The 27,112-nt window shown below is 42.5% G+C and overlaps 1 protein-coding gene across 1 annotated transcript in view; it reads right to left on the bottom strand.

The window, feature by feature from the left end:
• The window catches only part of LOC126428328 (synaptic vesicle glycoprotein 2A-like), a 781,198-nt gene that overhangs the window by 127,586 nt on the left and 626,500 nt on the right, over positions 1 to 27,112 (bottom strand). The window contains exons 3-5 of the mRNA XM_050090263.1: positions 18,084 to 18,245; positions 14,802 to 14,964; positions 8,780 to 8,901 (exon numbers count right to left, since the gene is read on the bottom strand). Of these exons, the coding sequence (XP_049946220.1) occupies positions 8,780 to 8,901; positions 14,802 to 14,964; positions 18,084 to 18,245 (447 nt within the window). The remainder of the gene's footprint in view (positions 1 to 8,779; positions 8,902 to 14,801; positions 14,965 to 18,083; positions 18,246 to 27,112) is intronic.

Genomic DNA, 27,112 nt, shown 5'->3' with positions numbered 1-27,112 from the left:
TATCGTGATTCGTCACTCCACACAACGTTTCTCCACTGTTCAATCATCCTATGTTGACGATCCTTCCACCAACCTAGGCGTCGTTTGACACTTACTGCTATGTGTGGCTTATGAGCAGCTGCTCGACCATGAAATCCAAGTTTTCTTACCTCCTGCCTAAATGTCACAGTACTTGCAGTGGACCCTGATACAGTTTGAAATTCGTGTGTGATGGTCTGGATAGATGTCTGCATATTACACATTACGACCCTCTTCAACTGTCGGAAGTCTCTGTTAGTCGAGGTCGGCTTGTACGCTTTTGTGCTGTACGTGTCCCTTCACTTTTCCACTTCACTATCACATCGGAAACAGTGGACCTAGGGATGTTTAGGAGTGTGGAAATCTCGCGTACAGACGTATGACACAAGTGACACCCAATCACCTGATCACGTTCCAAGTCCGTGAGTTCCGTGGAGCGCACCATTCTGCTCTGTCACGATGTCTAATGACTACTGAGGCAGCTGATATGGAGTACCTGGTAGTAGGTGGCAGCGCAATGCATCTAATAAAAAAAAATAACATGTTTTTGGGGGTGTCCGGATAATTTTGATGTGATTGACTTGGCGCCGCTTCCACTTTATGAAGGCAGCCCCACTACTGTGGATCACCATGCACTTATGGCATCTCTCCCATCATCTGCGATATTGTGGAATGGAAGATGTCTCCGTCAGTCTTTGGTGGCTTACTTGAGGCAGGGGCACAGTAGAACCATCGTGGGGTGTAGCTGACTATGTCCAGCTGTAAGTTGGAAATGTTTTCGAACAGCAGGTTCCCGTATTGCAAGAGAAATCATCAACATGAAGTGCCGTATGGCTGTGAGGTTACACACGGCTATGCAATCACCGCCAAATCCAGTTCTACAACATTAATTCCTGGATCTTGAGTCCAAACCGTGAACAGCTGCCCACCTGTGCAGAATCATCTACATCTACATCTACATGGTTACTCTGCAATTCACACTTAAGTGCATGGCAGAGGGTTCATCGAACCATTTTCATACTACTTCTGTGCCATTCCACTCTCGAATGGCGCGTGGGAAAAAGGAAAACCTAAATCTTTCCGTTAAAGCTCTGATTTCTCTTACTTAATTATGATGATCATTTCTCCCTACGTACGTGGGTGTCAACAAAATATTTACGCAATCGGAAGAGAAAGTTGGTGGTTGAAACTTCGTAAATAGATCTCACCGCCAAGAAGACCGCCTTTGTTTCAGTGACAGCCACACCAACTCGCGTATCATATCAGTGACAGTCTCACGCCTATTGCGCGATAACACGAAACGAGCTGCCCTTCTTTGCACTGTTTAGATGTCCTCTGTCAATCCTACCTGGTAAGGATTCCATACCGCGCAGCAATATTCCAGCAGAGGAAGGACAACTGTAATGTAGGCTGCCTCTTTAATGGGACTGCCAACAAAGCGCAGTCTTTGTTTCGCCCTCCCCACAATATTATCTATGTGGTCTTTACAATTTAAGTTGCTCCTAATTGTAATTCCTAGGCATTTAGTCGAATTCACAGCCCTTAGGTTTGTGCAATTTATCGTACACCCAAAATGTATCGGATTTCTTTTAGTACCCATGTGGATGACCTCGCACTTTTCTTTGTTTAGTGCTAATTGCCACTTTTCGCACCATACAGGAATTCTCTCTAGATCATCTTGTAATTGGAATTGATCGTCTGATAATTTTACTAGACGGTAAATTACAGCGTCATCTGCAAACAATTTAAGGGGGCTGCTCAGATTATCACCTAGATCATTTATATAAATCAGGAGTAGCAGAGGGCCTATGACACTACCTTGCTGAACGCCAGACATTACTCCTGTTCTACTCGATGATTTACCGTCCATCACTACAAACTGTGACCTCTCTGAGAGGAAATCACGAATCCACACAACTGAGACGATACTCCATATGCACGCAATTTGATTAATAGTAGCTTGTGAGGAACGGTATCAAAAGCCTTCTGGAAATCTAGGATTATGGAATCTTGTCGACAGCACTCATTACTTCATGGAAATAAAGCTATGTTGCACTAAAAAGTTTTTTGAGCCCTGCTGGTTATGTATCAATAACTCATTTTTTTCAAGGTGATTCATAATGTTCGAGTACAGTATATGCTCCAAAATCCTACTGCAAATTGAGGTCAGTGATGCTGTTGTTGTTGTGGTCTTCAGTCCTGAGACTGGTTTGATGCAGCTCTCCATGCTACTCTATCCTGTGCAAGCTTCTTCATCTCCCAGTACCTACTGCAACCTACATCCTTCTGAATCTGCTTAGTGTATTGATCTCTTGGTCTCCCTCTACGATTTTTACCCTCCACGCTGCCCTCCAATGCTAAATTTGTGATCCCTTGATGCCTCAAAACATGTCCTACCAACCGATCCCTTCTTCTAGTCAAGTTGTGCCACAAACTTCTCTTCTCCCCAATCCTATTCAATACCTCCTCATTAGTTACGTGATCTACCCACCTTATCTTCAGCATTCTTCTGTAGCACCACATTTCGAAAGCTTCTATTCTCTTCTTGTCCAAACTGGTTATCGTCCATGTTTCACTTCCATACATGGCTACACTCCATACAAATACTTTCAGAAACGACTTCCTGACAATTACATCTATACTCGATGTTAGCAAATTTCTCTTCTTCAGAAACGATTTCCTTGCCATTGCCAGTCTACATTTTATATCCTCTCTACTTCGACCATCATCAGTTATTTTGCTCCCCAAATAGCAAAACTCCTTTACTACTTTAAGTGTCTCATTACCTAATCTAATCCCCTCAGCATCACCCGATTTAATTTGACTACATTCCATTATCCTCGTTTTGCTTTTGTTGATGTTCATCTTATATCCTCCTTTCAAGACACTGTCCATTCCGTTCAACTGCTCTTCCAAGTCCTTTGCTGTCTCTGACAGAATTACAATGTCATCGGCAAACCTCAAAGTTTTTACTTCTTCTCCATGAATTTTAATACCTACTCCGAATTTTTCTTTTGTTTCCTTTACTGCTTGCTCAATATACAGATTGAATAACATCGGGGAGAGGCTACAACCCTGTCTCACTCCTTTCCCAACCACTGCTTCCCTTTCATGCCCTTCGACTCTTATAACTGCCATCTGGTTTCTGTACAAATTGTAAATAGCCTTTCGCTCCCTGTATTTTACCCCTGCCACCTTCAGAATTTGAAAGAGAGTATTCCAGTTAACGTTGTCAAAAGCTTTCTCTAAGTCTACAAATGCTAGAAACGTAGGTTTGCCTTTTCTTAATCTTTCTTCTAAGATAAGTCGTAAGGTTAGTATTGCCTCACGTGTTCCAACATTTCTACGGAATCCAAACTGATCTTCCCCGAGGTCCGCTTCTACTAGTTTTTCCATTCGTCTGTAAAGAATTCGCGTTAGTATTTTGCAGCTGTGACTTATTAAACTGATAGTTCGGTAATTTTCACATCTGTCAACACCTGCTTTCTTTGGGATTGGAATTATTATATTCTTCTTGAAGTCTGTGGGTATTTCGCCTGTCTCATACATCTTGCTCACCAGATGGTAGAGTTTTGTCATGACTGGCTCTCCCAAGGCCATCAGTAGTTCTAATGGAATGTTGTCTACTCCCGGGGCTTTGTTTCGACTCAGGTCTTTCAGTGCTCTGTCAAACTCTACACGCAGTATCATATCTCCCATTTCATCTTCATCTACATCCTCTTCCATAATATTGTCCTCAAGTACATCGCCCTTGTATAAACCCTCTATATACTCCTTCCACCTTTCTGCCTTCCCTTCTTTGCTTAGAACTGGGTTTCCATCTGAGCTCTTGATATTCATACAAGTGGTTCTCCTCTCTCCAAAGGTCTCTCTAATTTTCCTGTAGGCAGTATCTATCTGACCTCTAGTGAGACAAGCCTCTACATCCTTACATTTGTCCTCTAGCCATCCCTGCTTAGCCATTTTGCACTTCCTGTCGATCTCATTTTTGAGACGTTTGTATTCCTTTTTGCCTGCTTCATTTACTGCATTTTTATATTTTCTCCTTTCATCAATTAAATTCAATATTTCTTCTGTTACCCAAGGATTTCTGTTAGCCCTCGTCTTTTTACCTACTTGATCCTCTGCTGCCTTCACTACTTCATCCCTCAGACCTACCCATTCTTCTTCTACTGTGTTTCTTTCCCCCATTCCTGTCAATTGTTCCCTTATGCTCTCCCTGAAACTCTGTACAACCTCTGGTTCTTTCAGTTTATCCAGGTCCCATCTCCTCAAATTCCCACCTTTTTGCAGTTTCTTCAGTTTCAATCTGCAGTTCATAACCAATATATTATGGTCAGAATCCACATCTCCCCCTGGAAATGTCTTACAGTTTAAAACCTGGTTCCTAAATCTCTGTCTTACCATTATATAATCTATCTGATACCTTTTACTATCCCCAGGATTCTTCCAGGTATACAACCTTCTTTTATGATTCTTGAACCAAGTGTTAGCTATGATTAAGTTATGCTCTGTGCAAAATTCTACAAGGCGGCTTCCTCTTTCATTTCTTGCCCCCAATCCATATTCACCTACTATGTTTCCTTCTCTCCCTTTTCCTACTGACGAATTCCAGTCACCCATGACTACTAAATTTTCGTCTCCCTTCACTACCTGAATAATTTCTTTTATCTCGTCATACATTTCATCAATTTCTTCATCATCTGCAGAGCTAGTTGGCATATAAACTTGTACTACTGTAGTAGGCATGGGCTTTGTGTCTATCTTGGCCACAATAATGCGTTCACTATGCTGTTTGTAGTAGCTAACCCGCACTCCTATTTTTTTATTCATTATTAAACCTACTCCTGCATTACCCCTATTTGATTTTGTATTTATAACCCTGTAATCACCTGACCAAAAGTCTTGTTCCTCCTGCCACCGAACTTCACTAATTCCCACTATATCTAACTTTAACCTATCCATTTCCCTTTTTAAATTTTCTAACCTACCTGCCCGATTAAGGGATCTGACATTCCACACTCCGATCCGTAGAACGCCAGTTTTCTTTCTTCTGATAACGACGTCCTCTTGAGTAGTCCCCGCCCGGAGATCCGAATGGGGGACTATTTTACCTCCGGAATATTTTACCCAAGAGGACGCCATCATCATTTAATCATACAGTAAAGCTGCATGTCCTCGGGAAAAATTACGGCTGTAGTTTCCCCTTGCTTTCAGCCGTTCGCAGTACCAGCACAGCAAGGCCGTTTTGATTAATGTTACAAGGCCAGATCAGTCAATCATCCAGACTGTTGCCCCTGCAACTACTGAAAAGGCTGCTGCCCCTCTTCAGGAACCACATGTTTGTCTGGCCTCTCAACAGATACCCCTCCGTTGTGGTTGCACCTACGGTACGGCCATCTGTATCGCTGAGGCACGCAAGCCTCCCCACCAACGGCAAGGTCCATGGTTCATGGGGGGAGGGAGGTCAGTGATACGGGTCTGTAATTCAAAGGGTTACTCCTATTTCCCCTTCTTGAATATTCGTGTGACCTGTTCTACTTTCCAGTCTTTAGGAACAGACCTTTCGTCAAGTGAGTGGTTGTATATGATGGCTAAGAAAGGCACTATTGTTTCTGCACACTCTGAGAGGAACCTTGTAGGTATACCATCTGGACTGGAAGACTTGGCTTTCTTAAGTGAACTGAGTTGTTTCACAACTTCCAAGCCAATCCTACAACGCTACGTCCTGGATCAGGAAGCGACGCCATGAGTATACAGGGATTCACAGCAGCTAGGTTGCTCATGGCTGTGGAATAGCCCCACAGTCCAAGACTGGAACACATAGCCTGGAAGTTGAAACTTAGCGCTAACTTAAAACCGTGCACTCGACCAGGACTTTGACCTAAATTTCCACCTCTCAGAGGGAAATCCTATAGTGATGGAGGTATCCAGCCACTGACAGATGTAGAAGTAACTCTGTGTGTGTGCCAGGCAAGTGCGTTGCAAGCATTACTGTTCATGTTCTATGTTAATGAACTGGTAGGTATCATTAATAGCAAATTCAGACTTTTGGTAGATAGCGCCGTTATTTATAGTGAGGTAATGTCTGAGAAGAGCTGCACAAGAATACAATCGGATCGAAATAAGATTTCAAAGTGATGCAAAGAATGGCAACTTGCCTAAAATGTTCAGAAATGTAAAACTGTGCACTTCAAAAGTCTAAAAAGATTTAGTATTCTCTCTCTATAGTTTCAACGAATCACAGCTGGAACTGGTCAACATGTACAATTACGATGGTGTAACATCTGGGAAGGATTTGAAATGAAACCATAGCATAGGCTAAGTAGCGGGTAAAGCGGGTTGTAGACTTGGGTTTAGTGGTAGAATATTAGGGACATATAATCGGTCTACAAAGGAGACTGCTTACGAACAACTCGACCGACCTATTGTAGATATTGCTCATGAGTATAGTATCAGTACGAGGATATTGAACGGTTATAGAGAAGGGCAGCATGAATGGCGACAGGTTTATTTGGCACATAGGGGAGTGTTACGGACCGCGAAAAAACTAGAGTGGCAGACACTTTAAGATAGACATGAACTATCCTGAGGAAGCTTACTTTCAGAGCTCCAGAACAAGTAAATAACTTTTTATACATGGGATCCACAGTCATGTAGAATTTTATAAAAAACATAATATTTACGCCAGTGACTGTAACACTGTCTCTATTTCACGATTGCAATTTCGGCCTTAGGCCATTATCAAGTGAAGATGTTATGTCAGCTCGTTTTAGGTTGAGATGGCCTAATAGCCATAATAAGCTTGTAATTTCAGAACAAGCTTTAAATTGTGAATCTAGGAGTATGCTACAACCACATATGTAAAGCCCTCATAGGGATTGTGAGGAAGGGATTAAATTATATTGCAGCATGCACAGATGCATTTAAACATTCTTCTCACACTCTATACATGAAAGTTCCCTCTGTTATGTGCTTCACAGCGGTTTGAACTGTATGCATGTAGACGTAGGCTCATGGAAGCCCTTCACAGCTTTACTTCCTCCAACGCATCCCTCCTATTTTTGGAACTTCACGTAAGTTTTCGTGCATACCCTTCAAGGACTAACGCTCCTGGAAGGAAAGTTATCGTGCAGAAATAGCTTAGCGAAAGGCTAAAGGATTATTTCCAGAATGAAGTCATTTTTTATGTCCTGGATTATCAAGAGGTGCAAGAAGTGAGCAGTGGTCCATAGGAACAGTGCTGACGATAACTGCGAATTCACTGCCAAGGCCAAACCTGGAATAACAGGTTATGAATCAGGAAGAGGCGCTAGGAGCACATGGTGATCCGCAGTAAGGGGATTGTCCACAGCTACAGAATCATAACCCGGGCAAAATGGAACAAGTGCTGAAACATAAAGAGATATTATGAGTGCAGAGTATCCATGACAACAGGGCTGCCCATGGCTTCAGAGTCATCTCCATAGCCATACTGGGACATCAAATCCTGCATCAGGAACTGACGACAGCAGTGCACGTTAATCAGTCTGTTGGAGCCCATATTTTATCAAGGGAGCGGTTGTATATTACAGCTAAATATGGAGCTGTTGTATCAGCTAAATCCGAAAAAAACTATTAAGATATACAAATGGGACCAGAAGACTTGCTTCACTACACACCTGTGTCTGGAACAGACTGCTTAGGTATTGTCGAGGGGCGTTCAACAAGTTGCGCCACACATTTTTTTCTGGGAGCAGTTGGCCTTATTCAGGATTCCAACAAACCATTTTATTCCCCACTCTTTTGACAACAAACCCTATTTTTCACATAATCTCCGTTCAGTGCGACGGCCTTATGCCACCTGTATGTGCGCGCCTGTATACCTGCATGGTGCCACTCCACTGGTCGATATTGGAGCCGTGACATTCCCATCGACCATGTATTGCGGAGTGCATCTCTCATTGGACTGAGAAATTGAAGTCGGAAGTCGCGAGTCCATGCGCAAACTTTTGAGTTCCCCAACTTGTGGACGAGTGTGCCAGCACTACCAGCAGAGACGTCCCGTTGAGCAGCGAGGTGTCTGTGATCCGTCTATCACCTTGAGTGAGAGTGTCCGCACGTTCCAGCATTACAGCAGTCAAAGCTATGTGCGGCTGGCTGGCACGCGGCAGATCGGACAGGTTTGTGCGACGTTGTAGTGGTGATGACAGACGCCTTGGCTAACGACTCACCGTGCTTTTGTTCACTGCCAGGTCCCCGTCGACATCCAGCATGCGCCTATGAATATCTGCGATGTTCTGGTTTTCCGCCGAAAGAAACTCACTTATAGCTCTCTGCCTGGAACGCACCTCCGTTACGGACGCCATTTTGAAGGCTATGTATAGCTCCACCACCTACTGGAACTTCATGAAACTATACGGGAAGCAGGAACATTCCACGACGTCTCACAACAAATTTAGCGTTTTTTCAACCGACACTGACCGAGAAAAAAATGTGTTGCATTAATCTTCAAAGTTGCCTACGCTCCTCGCAACTTGGGCCCACTAAGTTAAGCTGCCTGAGACCAACAGTTTCGATTTAAAAAATGTTCTCGGAATTGGCCTGTGAGCATAAAGAACATCGTTAAAATGAGTGAATCAATTAATATAGATGCCCTCCATCGGTGTTGTGTGAAAATGTAGTGTTTATACAACACGTTTTGATAGTGACTTACTTCGTGTTTTCCTCTGGAGTAATGAATCGTAACGCGGCCTATCATTAGACAGAACCTGCAACTCACCTGGTTCCACGAGGAGCGCCATGGAGAGGAAGATGCAGACGTAGACGATGGCCTGGGTGCGCGTCTTGTCCGAGTGGAACTCCCCTAGGTAGGCGTACGTCACGGCAGAGGGTCCGCAGATCCTGAAGATGAAACACAGAAACAGAAACACCCAGATGAAAGTGTGTATAACGTTCTCCTTCAGCGACGAAGATAACTTTGTTTTAAACTAGCTGCAGTGTCCAGCTTTGCCCAGGGTTTTTAATATCTGACACACAAAATGATTGGCCGTGCGCATTGTTGATGCTTTATAGCGAATGCAAGCCGCATGGGAAACTGCAATCGCTTTAAATCGAACCGCAATTTGATCACGGGGTGTCCACAGAATGTGACGAATGAACGTGTCTTCACCTGCACCATTCATAAAAATCACGTTATAGGTTTCTGGTTCTGACTTTTGGAAATATTCAAAAATTTCAAAAAATTGATTACTGATAACAATTACGTCATACAATATGCTTTTATTAGTTTTAAACTGCAAACTATGAAACATTCCTATAAGGCAAAATGTAGCTAAAATCTGACGGTAAAATACATACTTTTATCACATCAGTCGCTTAAATTTCTGCAAGACATATTTTGACTCTAAAAATATGTACATGTGCTCAATGAATAAATATTTTATGTATTTTTTTAATATTTCGTTCGATTTAAATACATATTTAGTCATCACAGGTGAAAAAAGTCTAATTATTTAAAAAAGAAATACCGATTTATCAACTTATTTCATTGTATTTTTGGAAAATTCATCTCCTATTGTTTGAGTTCAGTTTTCAATGTTTCAAGTAGGGCTGTGTTCGAGCATGACCCGAACTGTTTGAACCATTTACTTCACAGTTCGGGAAATGTCGTGTTCTGCTCGATCTTTTGATCGGCCCGCCATCTAGTGACTGTTGTTGGTACTGTATCCAAGACCCGTCTTAGCATTTGTGTGGCACTGTAGATTTTAATAATTAAAATCACTGTGAAACGCGGCTAACATATATTTTAGCGTATGTGGAATGTGTAACAACGGCAAGTAATCAATAAATAAGAGTCTTCAATCATGTTTCTGTCAAATTCTCAATCTTTCGCTCGTCCCGCGATCTAGTGGCGTCTCACAGTACTATGTCCGAGACTGGTATTGCCCCTGTAATTTATTTTCGCAATAGAAATTACAATCAATTTACCACGATATTTTTCGTTTGTTAGGTATTTAATTTTTCATTAATTCTGTTCACAGTTTCATCTGAATATAGAAAATTGAAGTAAATCGGCAAAGAACTTTGAAGTAAATGAAGTAATTTTGAGGAGAAATCATTTATAGCATACAAACTGTGATTCATTTTAGCAGCATCCTGGTAGAAATAATTGGTTTGATTTGCTAAACTGAAGTAAAGCCACAACACGATACTTCGTTTTATTGAACTCCCTAGGTTTAGGTTGTCAGTAGCAGGGTCGTTTTGATTATTTGTGTGTGTGACGTTTCCATTACAGAGACAATGTCAGACAATCACACATACGCATGCTATATGCCACACACACCACGGGGATTTAGAATCATTTTTATGTATTTGAGAAATCTATTAAATTTGTGCAGCGTTTGCGTTTTCATCTGCCGCCAGCCCACCCCTTCGTGAGGAATTGAAATAACAATAAAGAAAGAGAGAAAAAGAAGCCGTGCAACAGCACTACTGATCATCAAATGGCCAGTGGCACCGCCTGGCTCATCGAGGTAATCTGTCATCGCATGTGGACTCTGGTGCGTACTGGATTACTGCGTTACAGGACAACTTGGCTTTGGATCCCTTAGACATTCTGGTGAATCATCTTGTTCTGTTTCGGGCTCTCGTGCACTTGGACAGCTTACGAACTACACCGATGGAAAAAAACTTGCAGCGCCAAGAAGAAACCGTGTGACATATTTCTACATCGGAATGATGTCTGTTCAGATTGTAACACCAGAGCTCTAGTGATCTATTAATTTATTTCGCCTTTTTGTTTTACTTAGCATTCTGTAGTTAAATTGTTGTAAATATTATTTGACTGTATCGATATCATAAGTGTTTACTTCTTTCTTTGTAAAAACTTTGATAACCTGATAAAATGCTATGCAATGTATTCTCTTTATACACTTTGTCTCATTTGGTCGGAAACAAGACTTCCTGAATATATTTGGAATTTAGGTGAATAATTTTTTGTAGGAATGTCAATATGTGCAAATGTTCCGTTTTATTTAATATGTTTGGTTGCTGTTAAGTAATTGCTGGCCGGCCGGTGTTGCCGTGCGGTTCTAGGCGCTTCAGTCTGGAACCGGGCGAGAGCTACTGTCGCAGGTTCGAGTCCTGCCTCGGGCATGGATGTGTGTGATATCTTTAAGTTAGGTTTAAGTAGTTCTAAGTTCTAGGGGACTGATGACCTCAGATGTTAAGTCCCATAGTGCTCAGAGCCATTTGAACCATTTGTAATTGCTGATCTTCACTTGGGGTTCTTAATCTTTATATGTATAAAAGGTGTTGTGGTTCCCCTCGGAACGGAATCTTGCAGCGCGTGCAAAATGTGGTTGGCATGAAGGAAGAGGTGGGACAAGGAGTAAGTCGGACACGAGCTACTGAACCGCCAATAGCACATGTAACAACAGTGGATTGTACTGGTGCCGGAGAGGCTTTGTGTGCCGTTTCCCAATGTGCCATCGCCTCGGATGGATGGATTAATAGCTAGCTCTGTTTTGGAGCTGGTATCTGTCATCGCCACCAGGAAGTGACAGAACTTTATCATTATCAACTGCCAGGTCGTACTGGCCACCACATTGCGCAATCACTGCAACGGAAATAAGGAGTTGTAGAAATGTAATGCGAAGGATCAGTTTATGTGGATGTTTTATTTGTTACAAATAATAAGGTAAACCAAAAACTATACTTTGAAATCTTACCTTGTGTTATCCCCAGTCACATAACCATTTAGGATCGTTTCCATGCTAAATTTGTTTACCTAATGTCCATGTTGCGAAAATCTTAAAGCTCAGTTGTTAACTAAATAATGCCCCTTTGATATAGTAAGAACAAAGTAATTAAATTTAAAGTTAATGTTGCAAAAGTGTGTGAGATAGTAAATGATGTCTGCTGAAGATATTTTTGCAATTGAAACTGCTTATTTCAATGTTTCTAAGCTTTCAAAAAGCATAAAGTGAATAATTCATTTTAAAGTAATGAAATAGTAAAAAGAGATATTAAAACAATTTGCTGTTAGTCTCAAAAGTAAGTGTTTTCACAACTGTGGCTCATAGTGTTTTGAATAGTAAAGATCGTAGTGCAGCCTGTTGAAAAATTCACAAAGGTGAGTCATTGTCTTATAATTAAGTCAGTTTGTGTCGCAGTGCAGTAAAAGTTAAAAACTATCACTGTTGTAAGTTATATATTCACATTTGCTAAATTAGTGGTCCCTATGTGTGTTAAAGAATATAGTGCCAGTTTAACAGGATCCATATTCTGTCTTTTGTGCTCACTGATAGAAAGTTATTAACAGAAAGAGCTTTACCTATAAACATAGTAACTTCTTTTCTCCAGGGAACTGTGAGAAATTATTTCCTAGTGAACTCTATTTAATTTTCAAGTCAGGTAGAAAAGTAATTGGTAAAGAGAGACTAAATTTATGCCCAATTTTATAATTCTACAGTAAACTTTAATGATAATGTTATTGAAACTGTTTGGCAGAAGGGTGTGTCATTATATGTTGTGCTCATGCAAACAGGTTTGTTCTGCTATGACTGCCAGCACTCTCTTTGACGTTAACATATGCTTGTGACTGGGTTCTTTGCACTCTCGTGTGGGAAAGTATAGACTGTGTCTATCCATTTAAGGTACTTAAATCTATTTTTTGAACAGGAATGTTACACATTCTTATGCCTAATTAGGCTGGCGACCGTTTTCCTTTATCATTTGAACAGTTTAAATAGGTAAAATATTATCTGTTACATGTTGTGTAATTACGTAATTCTGGTTTTCACGTCCGATAGGCAACCTCCTTTAGGCACATCATGGTCAAAGCAACAAAATTTCTTTCAGAGGGTAACATTGCACTGCTTCTATGTACCATAATTGGTTAACAAAATAGTTTCAGAAAAATAACGAGCAGTATGAGTGTTAGACGTGGCTTTTCCCGTGACAGAACTATTTGTTCTGTTGTAACATTGCGCGTAGTAAACCAAATTTAGTAATAGATAGCACAAGCTACGTAAGCAGTTAATGTTGTAAGATATCGCGCCAGTCGCATAAGAGTGGCCCCAGTAGCGCCACCACGAGGGTGCAAATCAGGTTCGCCTTAAACACACGTTGTACCGGTCGTTAGCTTTAGTTACCTTTGAATTCGACTCGGTGAGTTATTAATAAAACATGCCTTTAAGGTAGCAAAGACTCCATCATCAAGACGTCACTGAGCTTGGACAAGGTCGTGTAATGGGGCTACGGAAAGATGGCGTACCTTCTACGACACTGCAGAGAGCCTTTGCAGAAATGTGGCTACTGTACATGATTGCTGAGAGTGGTCACGGTTGCAAGAAGACCAGCTTCCTAGAGGAAAGAAAATCGTGTTCAGCATATCGCTCTGGCGCATCGTGCTGCATCTGCAGCAGCAATTTGAGCAGCAGTTGGTACGTCAGTAACACTGTCACAAATCGGTTACTTCAGGGACAGGGCTGAGCCAGACGGCCTGTCGCGTGATTTCCACTGGTCCCAAGCCTCCGCCGTTTGCTATTTCACTGGTGTCAAGCGAGAGCACACTGGCGGGCAGAGTGGAGGGGTGGTGTTTTTCTAATTAAAACTGGTTCTGCCTCGATGCCAGTCATGAGCGTGTGTTGATCAGACAGAGTAGTTGAGGGCCTGCAACCCACCTGTCTGCCTGCCAGACACACTGGACCTACACCTGGAGTCATGGTCTGGGGTGCGATTTTGTAAGGCAGCAGGAGCCCTCTCGCGGTTATCCCACGCACGCTGACTTGAAATTAGTACGCCATTCTGGTGATTCGACTTGTTAAACTGCCAGTCACGAACAAGGTTCTAGGGGATGTTTTCCAACAGGATAACCCTCGCCCAATTACCGCTGTTGCTCTTCAGAGCGTCGACATATTGTCGTGGCCTGCTCGATCACCAGATCTGTCTCCAACCGAGCATGTATGGGACATCACTGGACATAAACTCCAAAGTCAGCCCCATTCAGCATTAGCTGTCCCTATACAGGCGGACGAAGTGCAAGAAAGAAAAAAAAAATTCAAATGTGTGTGAAATCTTATGGGACTTAAGTGCTAAGGTCATCAGTCCCTAAGCTGACACACTACTTAACCTAAATTATCCTAAGTACAAACACACACACCCATCCCCGAGGGAGGACTCGAACCATCGCCGGGCCCAGCCACACAGTCCATGACTTCAGCGCCCTAGACCGCTCGGCTAATCCCGCCCGGCGGACCACGTGCAACAGGCATGGAACTCTATCCTACAAACTGACATTCGGCATCTTTTCCACACAATGCATGCACGTTTTCAGGCTTGCGTTTAACATTCAGCCGGTTACACCGGTTGTTAATGTACCAGCATTTCACATTTGCAATGGCTTACCTCGCGCTCACATTGACCTGTGATCTATCAATACTGGTTCAAATGGCTCTGAGCACTATTGGACAACATCTGCGGTCATCAGAACTACTTAAACCTAACTAACCTAAGGACATCACACACATCCATGCCAGAGCCAGGATTCGAATCTGCGACCGTAGTGGTCGCGTCGTTCCAGACTGAAGCGCCTAGATCCGCTCGGCCACGCTGGTCGGCTGATCTAGCAATACTAATTACTTCACTATATTACATAGAGAAAAATATTCCCAAAACTTCATCACTCTACATTAATTATTTTTGCGACAGACCGTGGTTGTGTTGAATAAATCAATGTATTCGTCGATCTTAGTACGGAATACTTCATCATGCGACGCCGTTGGCTGCGATGGACTCACCAGACGCCGTTGAGGAACCTGAAGAATATGAGGAGGGGCAGCGTGGGCATGAGGGCGGCCGCCACAGAGCACACCAAGTTGAGGGCGAGCGTCACCAGCAGCACCTGCCGCCGGCCGCGCGTGTCCGCCACGAAGCCCCACAGGTGCGAGCTCACGATCATGCCTGAGGATGGAACACCATGTTAATGCCGAAACATGTACTAGCCGCTCAGTTCAGAGACCTTGACACTGTCATGTCATATCAGATAGCAGCACAACAACTATACACTGTGGGCACAGAAGTCGTCGGATACCTCCTAATATCGTGTCGGATCTCCTTTTTCTGGTGTAGTGCAGCAACTCGGCATGGGATGGACTCCCAACAAGTCGTTAGGAGTCACATGCTGAAATACTGAGCTATACTGCTTCTGCAGACTACATAACTGCGGAAGTGTTGCCGGTGTAGAATTTTATGCACGAACTGAGCTTTCGATTTTGTGCCATAAATGTTCGATGGGATTCATGTAGGGAGATCTGGATTGCCAAGTCATTCGCTCGAATTATCCAGTTATTTTCAAACCAACGGCGAACAATTATAGTCATCCATAAAAATTCCAGCGTTATTCGGCAACATTTAATCCATGAATAGCTGAAAGTTGCCGAATACAACCAGAGGGTCTAGTCCATTCCACGTAAAGAAATCATTATAGAGAAACCACCACCTTCGCGGCTGCCCCCGTCAGAGGTTCGAATGCTCCCTCGGGCATGTGTGTGTGTATGTTTGTGTGTGTGTGTGTGTGTGTGTGTGTGTGTGTGTGTCTGTGTGTGTGTGTGTGTGTGTGTATGTGTTTGTGTGTGTGTGTGTGTGTGTGTGTGTGTGTGTGTGTGTGTGTGTGTGTGTTGTCCTTAGTGTAAGTTGGTTTAAGTTCGACTAAGTAGTGCGTAAGCCTAGGGACCGATGACCTCAGCAGTTGGTCCCACAGTCCTTACCAAAAATTTCCAGTTTTTCCAAAACCACCACCTTGTCCAGTGCCTTGTTGACAACTTGGGTCCATGGCTTCGCGGGGTTGCTCCACACTCGGTTCCTACAATCACCTCTTACCAACTGAAATCGGGATTCATTTGATCAGGTACGGTTTTCCAGCCGTCTAGGGTCCAACCGATATGGTCACGAGGCCAGGAGAGTCGCAGTAGGTGATGTCGTCGTGCTGTCAGCAAAGGCACTCACGTCGGTTGTCTGCTGCCACAGCCCATTACTGCCAACTTTCGCCACACTGCCATAACGCATACGTTCCTCGTACGTACCACATTTATTTCTGCTGCTATTCATGCAGTGTTGTTTGTCTGTTAGCACTGACAACTCTACGCTAACGCCGCTGTTCTCTGTCGTTAAGTGAATGCCGTCGGCCACTCGTGGTTATAATTATGTAAAGCCTACAGTTTGGTACTCTCGGTGCCCTCTTAACGCTGTGGATCGGGTAATACTGTATTTCCTAAAGACTTAGGAAATGGAATGTCACATCCGTCTAGCTCCAACTACCATTCCGCGTTCAAAGTTTATTATCTACCGTCATGCGCCCATAATCAGGAATCACGTATCGCTGGAGTAAAAATACCTTGTATACGCGATACTACCGCCATCCGTATATGTGGAGATCGATATTTTATGACTTTTGTCACCTCCACCTATTACGTCACAAATCAAAAAGCAGTTCAAGAAGAGTGTGATAGATATATTTGTGGGACGAGATCTCCTTACATGGGGTTTGGAGTATACAGAAAAGAAAGCAGACGGCGCTGCATTCGGCGCAATACTGAAACCTCGCAAAAGCGAAACTATATAGCTGCTTACTACTACCGGTCTAAATGGACATTCTTACGAAACGGAAGTAATGTAACCGACGAAATGAAAACGTTTACGAAAGGGAACGCCAGTGAAATAAATTGTGATAAATCTTTAGCCAAAAACATGTCACATAAGCTTTTAAATTCATTATGTTCACATGTGTAATCTGTCAACTGCCACTACTTTTAGCTTCAGGTAACACTCAAGCTGCTTTGTTTTGTAAATATCGTTCTTCTTCCGTACAGTAATTTCATTATTTTCTTAATTTTTTTCCTGGGACTTTGAGCGCATAAATCAACTTCACTTCCAACAGAAACAGCTGTTGCAGGACACTTTGTGGAACTTTCAGTGTTTGTGCCATTGCTGGAATTTTCATTCATGTTTTCAATCTGAAAGTAGCATGTGGGTATTATTTACTTCCACGTCTGGATGAACAGTCAATAATGACGATTGACAGTCATCCGAAATTAATTAGAAATAAACTAGCGTGGACGGATAGCTAAACAGCTTAAAGAAATTGGTCGTCGTAAGTGGGATATACGGGTTCGTGTCTTGGTCGGACACAAATTTTCATATGTCACTAATGGATACAATATCTATATCTGACACAGTTGATGCCAAGATATTCGCAGTCAGCGTATTTATTTCGAATTAAAATAGATATTACTCTGAATGAAGACAGTAGACTGCATTGATAATTTATGTAAAAGTTTTAAGTTAGTCCAAGATCCAAAAATTCACTCTGGCGTATTATGTAATATGAATCATATTCTTTAAATAAAAGACGATTCATGTGTTGCAAAGAAACTTCTTCCAAGCTTTGTCCTAAATATGAGATGTGTTTGAGCGTTTCCATTATGCAACTGTTAGTGTGGAACGTGTTCTTCATCATTTTCTTCCAGCAGTAACTATGACAATAAATCGTAATCACTAATTTGAGAAACGTGTGTCTCCTTGGACGAACTGTTCACGACTGAGCTGCCGGTTGCTTGCATGTTGCGCCATGAGGCAGTACACTCGTATAAAAATATAGATATGTTAAAGAGCTAGGTAACTAAAAACACAGTCGTATTAAAATTCAGTGTTTTGTCAAAATTTCAAAACACTTGGTCAAGAACTTTCGAAGATACATAAATTTGAAAAAAAAAGAACATTTACATTTTTATTTATATGTGTTACGAAATCTTCTACTAAAATCTTTTGGGGAGGGTGTGGAAGGGGGAGCCATGATCCTGCCGCTGTGCCCCTCCCCCCCCCCCCTCTCTCTCTCTCTCTCTCTCTCTATGTCTATGTCTCTCTCTTTATCTTTCTCTCTCGGCAACGGATACGGTTCTCTCCGTGAGGACAGAGCCACATGAAAAATGTCTAGTCGGCTCACCTCGTAAGACAGATGTGTACAAGAGAAGAAGGAGAAGGCACGACCAGCGAGACACAGTGTTAGTGACGTGTGTACTCACCCACGTAGATGGTTCCGCTGAGGAAGCCCTTTTCGAATGACGTCATGTCGAAGTCGCACTGGGCCGCCGGCGTGACGTAGGCCGCCGCCAGAGACTCGAAAATCATGGAGATGAGGCAGAAGCCGCAGACAGTCACCAGCACGTAATGGAAGCGGCCCACCCCTGGAACACACGCGTCCCTACCAGCTGTGAGTGATCTTGCGGGCTTCCTGAAGATGTGTCCAGTGGAGGACAATTAGGACTTCACAGTGCAGTTCCTCGCGTGCCAGCAATATTTACTTAGGTACGCATTTCGTCTGGTAACATTACGGCCTTCTGGCTCACAAACCAGACATACTCATGAAGTTGAGACTCCACTGCATATGGTACATGAACAGCCCATAGTTAATATATGTAATGAATGTAAATGTGGCTTATCCAAGCATGGCACTATGACATCCTCTCCCAGGCCTAAGGGGATTGTACAGTCCTCCATGCCCCAACCATGCAGAAGGTTTTAGTTTGGAACTGCGGTGTTTGGTCGAAGATGTGGGTGTCAAAAGATGGCCTCACGACAATGAACTTCTGATGGACAGTCGATGAAGAGCTGGGAATCAAGTGCCAAAACGTTCGAGTATATTGGAGAATTTTGTAAAATGTTTGATAAAGAATTTTCCAGAAGGTTCTAGAAATCTCTAAAATGTTCCAGAATGTACTAGAATTTATTTCGCATCCCATCACTTTCATTTTCCCTAATCTGCTTTAAACGATTCCCAAGAGTATGTTGAAGCATGGATCTAGTCATCGCCAGTATATGACTTTCTGATCTGGACTATATCCCCACCAGAAAAGTATAACGAACATTTGAGAACATTCTTGAACATCCTGGGACATTCTGGAAAATTCTACAACATTCTGGAAAATCCTAGAACGTTCTGAAATATTATAGAGCACTTTTGTTTCTGGTGGTACTGATAGTTTTATTGTAGTGCAGTATGGAGATTTTACAGTGGTAGTCGTTGTGGTTGTAGAGCTACGAGTGTCTGCAGTGGTTGCCATCACACTGAGTTGGCCACTAGAACACCTTCTGTCTCTTTCCAGTCAATATACTTTTCGAGAGAAAAATTAGATATGGTTCTATAATGATCTCGAGCTTTTACAAGTATTTTCGAACATCAACATACGTTTTTTCCTAGAAGATTTCAGAATGGTCTAGAATAGTTCAGAGTGCTTTATGAGGGTGATTTGATAAGTCTGGTAAATTTCCATGAAAGACGGGAACATTTTTGTACTGCCTTCATATTTTGTAAGCCTGATTATCTATGGACAGAGTTATATTTTACGAAAGTTTTGAGGTTCCAGCTAAGCTACTGTTTACTAAACATTGCCTTGGGTGATAGAAGTATTCTAAGTACGATGTATACAATTTTTTTTTTTGGTTACTTAGGCAGTATTGAAGATAATAAACTAATGTAACACATTTATACAAAGCAGTAATTCGTACTGCTTGTATGAGAACAAAAACTGTCTGTCGACAACATGGCGGATAACGCAGTGCGCCTGTGTAAAATACGTGAGAAAAACATGTTTGTGCTGTTACAAAAAAGAAGAAAAGCCAAGAAAAAACAAGGAGAGAAGAACGTAAGTAAAATGAACAACTGATAGTGCGTAACTTTAAACTCGCGAAATTGAAGTAAATGATTGGAATCGATGCTTTTGCACAGGCCAGCTGCAGCATCCAAACTGCTGTCGATATTGTACCATTGTAGAAACTGAAGATACATGTGATTTGCCAGCTGAAGATGGGTGCAAACCCTAAATGCATATTGGCATAAATAAAGCGCAATTAAAAAAAAAAGTGGCTGGCCGCTGTATTTTTATAGTAAAATATCATTAGAAGAAAATCGAGATCCATGCTGTTATTAAACATTTTCATTTGATGGGTTGGATTACTGTACAGAACAGAACTGGATGAAGTTCACGCGGGCTCTGCACCACCATTAAAGACAATTTACTTTTCGATTCATGAATTTAAACGTGGTCGGTCAAGCACCGAAGATGAAGCATGCTCCATCAATCCGATTGAGGTCACCACAAAGGAAGCCTTTGACAAAGTCCATAATGCAGTGAACACACAGTGTGTGGTGGAGCGATCACTCTGTTGTAGAAATAATTGAAAATCCAAGATTGCTTAAATACTGTTTACTGGATGACCGGTTTCAACTCACCAAAGGTGCCATCATCGGATCTGTGAAGATATAACGTGACAGGTTTGACGGAGGGCTTACATGAGTTACACTATACACATCACTATTAGTACAGTACCACATACCTGAATGTAGCTTAACGTTTAGAAACCATTTGGATACAACGACACATGAGGTAGGCCAGCTGATGTAAAATCATTGTCACAAAAATAAAAAACAACTGCTCTCATAGTCATTATTTTCCATCAGATGTGTAAAACCGAAATCACAATATAAAACTACTTGGTACATGACCGCTGCTCGACTGACAACGGTCGGCATCACACTGCCCTATTCCGCGCTGGTTTCACCTGCTGCGGTTCCAGTGGTTCACGACCGGCCACCAGATAGCGCTGTCCAGCAGTGCACACACAGTCCCGCGGTATAACCACTCATTGCTACCACAATACAACTTTACTATTACTGTTAGTCAAATACCATGCTAAGAACACTTTCGCATACACTCACTGTACATACTATACATTCTATGCATACTATACATACTATAAAGTACGTCAATTACAGAGTAAAAACATCTGAAGCAAAGGCATTATCCATATTAGCGCCATAAAAACTACATAATTTACCCTTATTGATACATGGAAGTCAGGAATTTACACATAGTAAGCTGTTCATAACACGACTTGATACAATGTGACGAGTGATTAAAACCTATATGCTGGGCTTTACGTGTCTGGGCACTACGGTTCAAACGCTAAAAAAAGTACTAACGTGCTATAAAAGGCTGTCATCATCTATACACTCATTATGAACGTAGTACGGACGGACTATGAAAACCTGCATAGGCACACGAAATTAAGGAAGGCCAGGTGAGAAAAGTCTATAGGTGATTTTTCCGAGCATAACAGATACACAACACCAAACATAGTTTCTGAACACGCCGCACAGGATCTCTAGAGCACCGCATCAAATATGTCAAAGAAATTATGGTCCACCGATTCTAATTGGTCGTTCAACAATTTGCTTGGAAACCTCTTTCTGTTTTTGTAAATTTCTAGATAGATAGATGCAAATTTCTATGTTTTCCAAAACGCTGAGTTTGCTTCCTTTAGGTCTTTTACGCAAGATTTTCATACCTTGTTGCACGTCAGTAAGTTTATGGTTCGAGTCCCGCAGATGGTCACCCAAAACGGATTTATTGTGGGCACCCGTGTGCTCACGAGTGCGCGTAAAAAACCATCTCCCCGTTTACCCCACATAAAAGCCATCACACCCGCCACATTTTAATCTGTATACCCCTGTGTTCCTAAATTTATCGGTGCTGTCTTCAATCGTATGGCTAAGTTTCGAGCGCAAACTTTTTTTCGTGCTAAATGCCAGGACCATGCCGGACTTACGAAACTGTCGCTGTATTCTGTCAGAAGACGGGCCTTGATATGTCATTGGAACATATTTTTTACCCCTACTATTCTTAGACGGCCTTCCCTTCTTGCCCCTGCTTTTTTTTAAATTTTTGTATACAACCTGTCCACAATGGCCGCATCATAACCATTGCTACAAGCTCTATGCTTGAGAACATCTATCTCTTGAATGAGATTTTCACTCTGCAGCGGAGTGTACGCTGTTATGAAACTTCCTGGCAGATTAAAACTGTGTACCGAACCGAGACTCGAACTCGGGACCTTTGCCTTTCGCAGGCAAGTGCTCTACCTTCTGAGCTACCCAAGCACGACTCACGCTCCGTCCTCACAGTTTTAATCTGCCAGGAAATTTCATATCAGCGCACACTCCGCTGGAGAGTGAAAATCTCGTTCTGGAAACATCCCCCAGGCTGTGGCTAAGCCATGTCTCCGCAATATCCTTTGTTTCAGGAGTGCTAGTTCTGCAAGGTTCGCAGGAGAGCTTCTGTTAAAGTCTGGAAAGTAGGAGACGAGTTTCTGGCAGAAGTAAAGCTGTCAGGACGGGGCGTGAGTCGTGCTTGGGTAGCTCAGATGATAGAGCACTTGCCCGCGAAAGGCAAAGGTCCCGAGTTCGAGTCTCGGTCCGGCACACAGTTTTAATCTGCCAGGAAGTGTCATCTATCTCTTGTCTAACGCTGCAACGGCAGCTTTGACAGCCCATATATCATTGACCAAAAATTGGACTTTTTATACTTAGATGGATGGTTGGATTGCGCATGAATAACAACGGCTGTAGCTACTGGTTTGCTGTAAATGCTAAACGTATGACGGCCGGCTGCTTTAGTAATAGTGAGGTCTAAGTAGCTAATATTATTATTACTTTCAACTTCTACTGTAAATATGATCGGCTTATGCATAGCATTCAGCGCATTTAAATAATCATTGATATCTATTCTATCACCTATGACGATGGCTATAATGTCATCTACATATCTCTTATAATAAACCGTTTTCTCGCTTAGCGTTATGTTGTCCCTGAATAACTTACTTTCCAGGCTGTTTAGCGTACTAGCTAGGCAACTGCCCATTGCTAAGCCATCACGCTGACTGTAATACTCGTTATTAAACTGAAAGCAGTTAAACGATAGTGACGTTTCTAGTAGATCGACAAATTCTACAAGTTCGGCGTGGCTCAGCTTACAATGCTTTATCAAATTATTCTTGAGCGCTTCAAGACACTCTTTAATTGGAATATTAGTATACAAATTTTTTATATCAAAAGATATCAGACATGCGCCCTCTGCTACTGCTACATCCTTCAAGAAATTTGCTAACTCATAAGTATTCTTTAAACTGTAAGAGGTTTCAAACACATATAGTTCTTTCAACTTACTATTAAGATATTTGTTCGACTTGGCATTAGGCGCTTTCCTTCCATCCACAATCAGCCTAATGCTTTTTTCTACTTTGCCTACCTGTGCCTTAATCTTAGGTAATTTGACCGCCATCATTTTTAAATCACACCTAGTTTATCATCCAACAAAAAATGCGACCGATCTATTGCTTTCCTAACTTTCGTATTGTTGTTGTTGTTGTTGAGGTCTTCAGTCCTGAGACTGGTTTGATGCAGCTCTCCATGCTACTATCTCCTGTGCAAGATTCTTCATCCCCCAGCACCAACTGCAACCTACATCCTTCTGAATCTGTTTAGTGTATTCATTTCTTTGTCTCCCTCTACGATTTTTACCCTCCAAGCTGCCCTCCAATACTAAATTGATGATCCCTTGATGCCTCAGAACATGTCGTACCAACCGGTCCTTTCTTCTTGTCAAGTTGTGCCACAAACTGCTCTTATCCCCAATTCTATTCAATATCTCCTCATTAGTTATGTGATCTACCCATCTAATCTTCAGCATTCTTCTGTAGCACCACATTTCCAAAACTTCTATTATCTTCCTGTCCAAACTATTTATCGTCCACGTTTCACTTCCATACATGGCTGCACTCCATACAAATACTTTCAGAAACGACTTCCTCACACTTAAATCTATACTCGATGTTAACAAATTACTCTTCTTGAGAAACGCTTTCCTTGCCATTGCCAGTCTACATTTTATATCCTCTCTACTTCGACTAACGTTATTTTGCTCCCCAAATAGCAAAACTCCTTTACTACTTTAAGTGTCTCATTTCCTAATCTAATTCCCTCAGCATCACCCGACTTAATTCGACTACATTCCATTATCCTCGTCTTGCTTTTGTTGATGTTCATCTTATATTCTCCTTTCGAGACAGTGTCCATTCCGTTCAACTGCTCTTCCAAGTGCTTTGCTGTCTCTGACAGAATTACAATATCATCGGCGAACCTCGAAGTTTTTATTTTTTCTCCATGGATTTTAATACCTACTCCGAATTTTTCTTTTGTTCCCTTTACTGCTTGCTCAATATACAGATTGAATAACATCGGGGAGAGGCTACAACCCTGTCTCACTCCCTTCCCAACCACTGCTTCCCTTTCATGCCCCTCGACTCTTATAACTGCCATCTGGTTTCTGTACAAATTGTAAATAACCTTTCGCTTCCTGTATTTTACCCCTGCCACCTTTAGAATTTGAAAGAGAGTATTCCAGTCAACATTGTCAAAAGTTTTCTCTAAGTGTACTTCCGTACTGAACTTATTAATTGGATTCTTAGTCATTTGCGTGATGATGTTTTAGCGAAAAAATCGCTCTGTTTTGGAAACATAGTGAGCTTCCCAAATGCATACAGGCCCCCACCGACCGAGCTGTCTCAATATCCCAACCGGAGTACCTCAGTACGTCACATCGGTATTCAGTTCGCATTGCAGACCAGTACGTCGCTCAGTGCTCTTCCACAGTGACAGTCGTCGCCTCGCAGCTTAGCTAGCTGTGAGGGAACGTCATTCATTGTATACGGTTGTGACGTGGACACGGACAAGGTTCAAAAATTAGTACAGACTGGACTTCATTGAAGTTAAGTACTCAGTTGGTTCCTGTAATAAAGTGTATTTTAACGACGTGTACATTTCGTGTTGCAGTGAGAGGAAACCACCCTGTCCTCATCCAGCCAGGAACAACATAAAAAAAAACAGTCACCACCACGCGACTACACACAAATACCGTGTAACAATATCTGTAGTCTCCATAACGGTCGCAGTTCGGCGAGGAAGAGTTTTCACAGGTTTCTCCTCGCATGGATTCAGATGCCATACAAATTGTGGGATGGTTCCGGTAGACAGTGTCTTTTCACGTGCCCCACAAAAAGTAGTCGCAAGCGGTTACATCGGGCGAATATGGAGGCCAATGTCTCCCTGCGGCAATAAATTAGCAATAATTCAACGCAGTGACTCTGTTTCCTAGGTATTCATGAAGAAAGCGAGACACCTCTTCGGTGCGATGAGGTTGATCCTCCAACACTAGCTGTATGGCGGCAAAGTGAAAATTGTAACATAACGTTCACTGTTGAACACAGTTGTATCACTCCAAACAAATGGGGATTTTCGGAACCCCACAATCGCTAGTTTTGTTTATCCATGACTTCATTTATATGGAAATGTGCTTCCTCTGTAAACCTGATGCAGTCAACATCAAATCCTTCGTTATCAGTCGCTGAGAGAATATGGTTTGCGAAGACAGTCCTCTTTCGCATAGCCTGAAATTGGCTGGCGGCTTTGGATTTTGAATGGATACGTGCGTAGGCTCTGTGTCAGTATTTTCTGCGTGCTGAAACGTTTCAAATCAGTGTCTGCTAGAAATCTTCGCACGACTTTCCTGAGTGTTGCACAATAATTCCAGAAAGCATGCCGACGTTGTCAGGACTAACTACAATTTGCCTTGGACCAACATTTCCCGAAAGAGCATCAGCTAAGCTGCTTATCAGTTGGAATTAGACGAAGGGCTTGCGAACGGCTTCCACCTTGGATCCTTTTGAAAAATTAAATCGTGTTTGATAACTGCTCCTTGTTGCCGTAGGGCTGTGATCTAGCCTGTCACATTCAATAATAACAAAAATAGGTTGTTCAATGAAATTTATGATTTCAACCTCTTTCATAATATATTGCAGTGCCTGTGTTATTCTGAATAACGATGCAAAGTTCATTTAGACATGCTTGATCTACAAAGGAACAGCCACTGCGGCAACTACAGTTTTCACGAAATACATTAAATATATTTGCAATTGCGAATATCGACAACCATTAGGTGTAGAATGAAAAACCAACAGTGAAAATTTGTGCAGGACGGGTCTTGAACCCGGATTTCCCGCTAATCGCGAGCGGTGACCTTACCTTCTTTTTTTTGTTATCTTAGACTACTGGCCATTAAAACTGCTATACCACCAAGATTACGTGCTACAGACGCGAAATTTAACCGACAGGAAACAGATGCTGTGATATGCAAATTATTAGCCTTTCAGAGCATTCACACAAGGTTGGCGCCGGTGGCGACACCTACAACGTGCTGACATGAGGATAGTTTCGAACCGATTTCTCATACACAAACAGCACTTGACCGGCGTTGCCTGGTGAAATGTTGTTGTGATGCCTCGTGTCAGGAGGAGAAACGCCTACCGTCACGTTTCCGACTTTGATAAAGGTCGGATTCTAGCCTATCGCGATTGCGGTTTATCGTATAGCGACATTGCTGCTCGCGTTGGTCGAGATCCAATCACTATTAGCAGAATATGTAATCGGTGGGTTCAGGAAGGTAATACGGAACGCCGTGCTGGATCCCAGCGGCCTCGTATCACTAGCAGTCGAGATGACGGGCATCTTATCCGCGTGGCTGTAACGGATCGTGCAGCTACGTCTCGATCCGTGAGTCAACACAAGGGGACGTTTGCAAGACAACAACCATCTGCACGAACAGTTCGACGACGTTTGCAGCAGCTTGGACTATCAGCTCGAAGACCATGGCTGCGGTTACCCTTGACGCTGAATCACAGAGAGGAGTGCCTGCGATGGTGTACTCAACGACGAACCTGGGTGCACGAATGGCAAAACGTCATTTCTTCGGATGAATCCAGGTTCTGTTTACAGAATAATGATGGTGATGGTCGCATCCGTGTTTGGCGACATCGCGATGAACGCACATTGGAAGCGTGTATTCGTCATCGCCATACTAGCGTACTACCCAGCGTGATGGTATGGGGTGCCATTGTTTACACGTCTCGGTCACCTCTTGTTCACATTGACGCCACTTTGAACAGTGGACGTTACATTTCAGATGTGTTACGACCCGTGGCTCTACCCTTCATTCGGTCCCTGCGAAACCCTACATTTCAGCAGGATAATGCACGACCACATGTTGCAGGTCCTGTACGGGCCTTTCTGGCAAGCACATTCTCCATATCTCTCACCAATTGAAAACGTCTGGTCAATGGTGGCCGAGCAACTGGCTCGTCACAATACGCCAGTAACTACTCT

Source organism: Schistocerca serialis, chromosome 12, assembly GCF_023864345.2.
Source record: "Schistocerca serialis cubense isolate TAMUIC-IGC-003099 chromosome 12, iqSchSeri2.2, whole genome shotgun sequence".
NCBI classification, from domain to species: domain Eukaryota; kingdom Metazoa; phylum Arthropoda; class Insecta; order Orthoptera; family Acrididae; genus Schistocerca; species Schistocerca serialis.
This window is presented reverse-complemented; position numbering and strand designations above follow the sequence as displayed.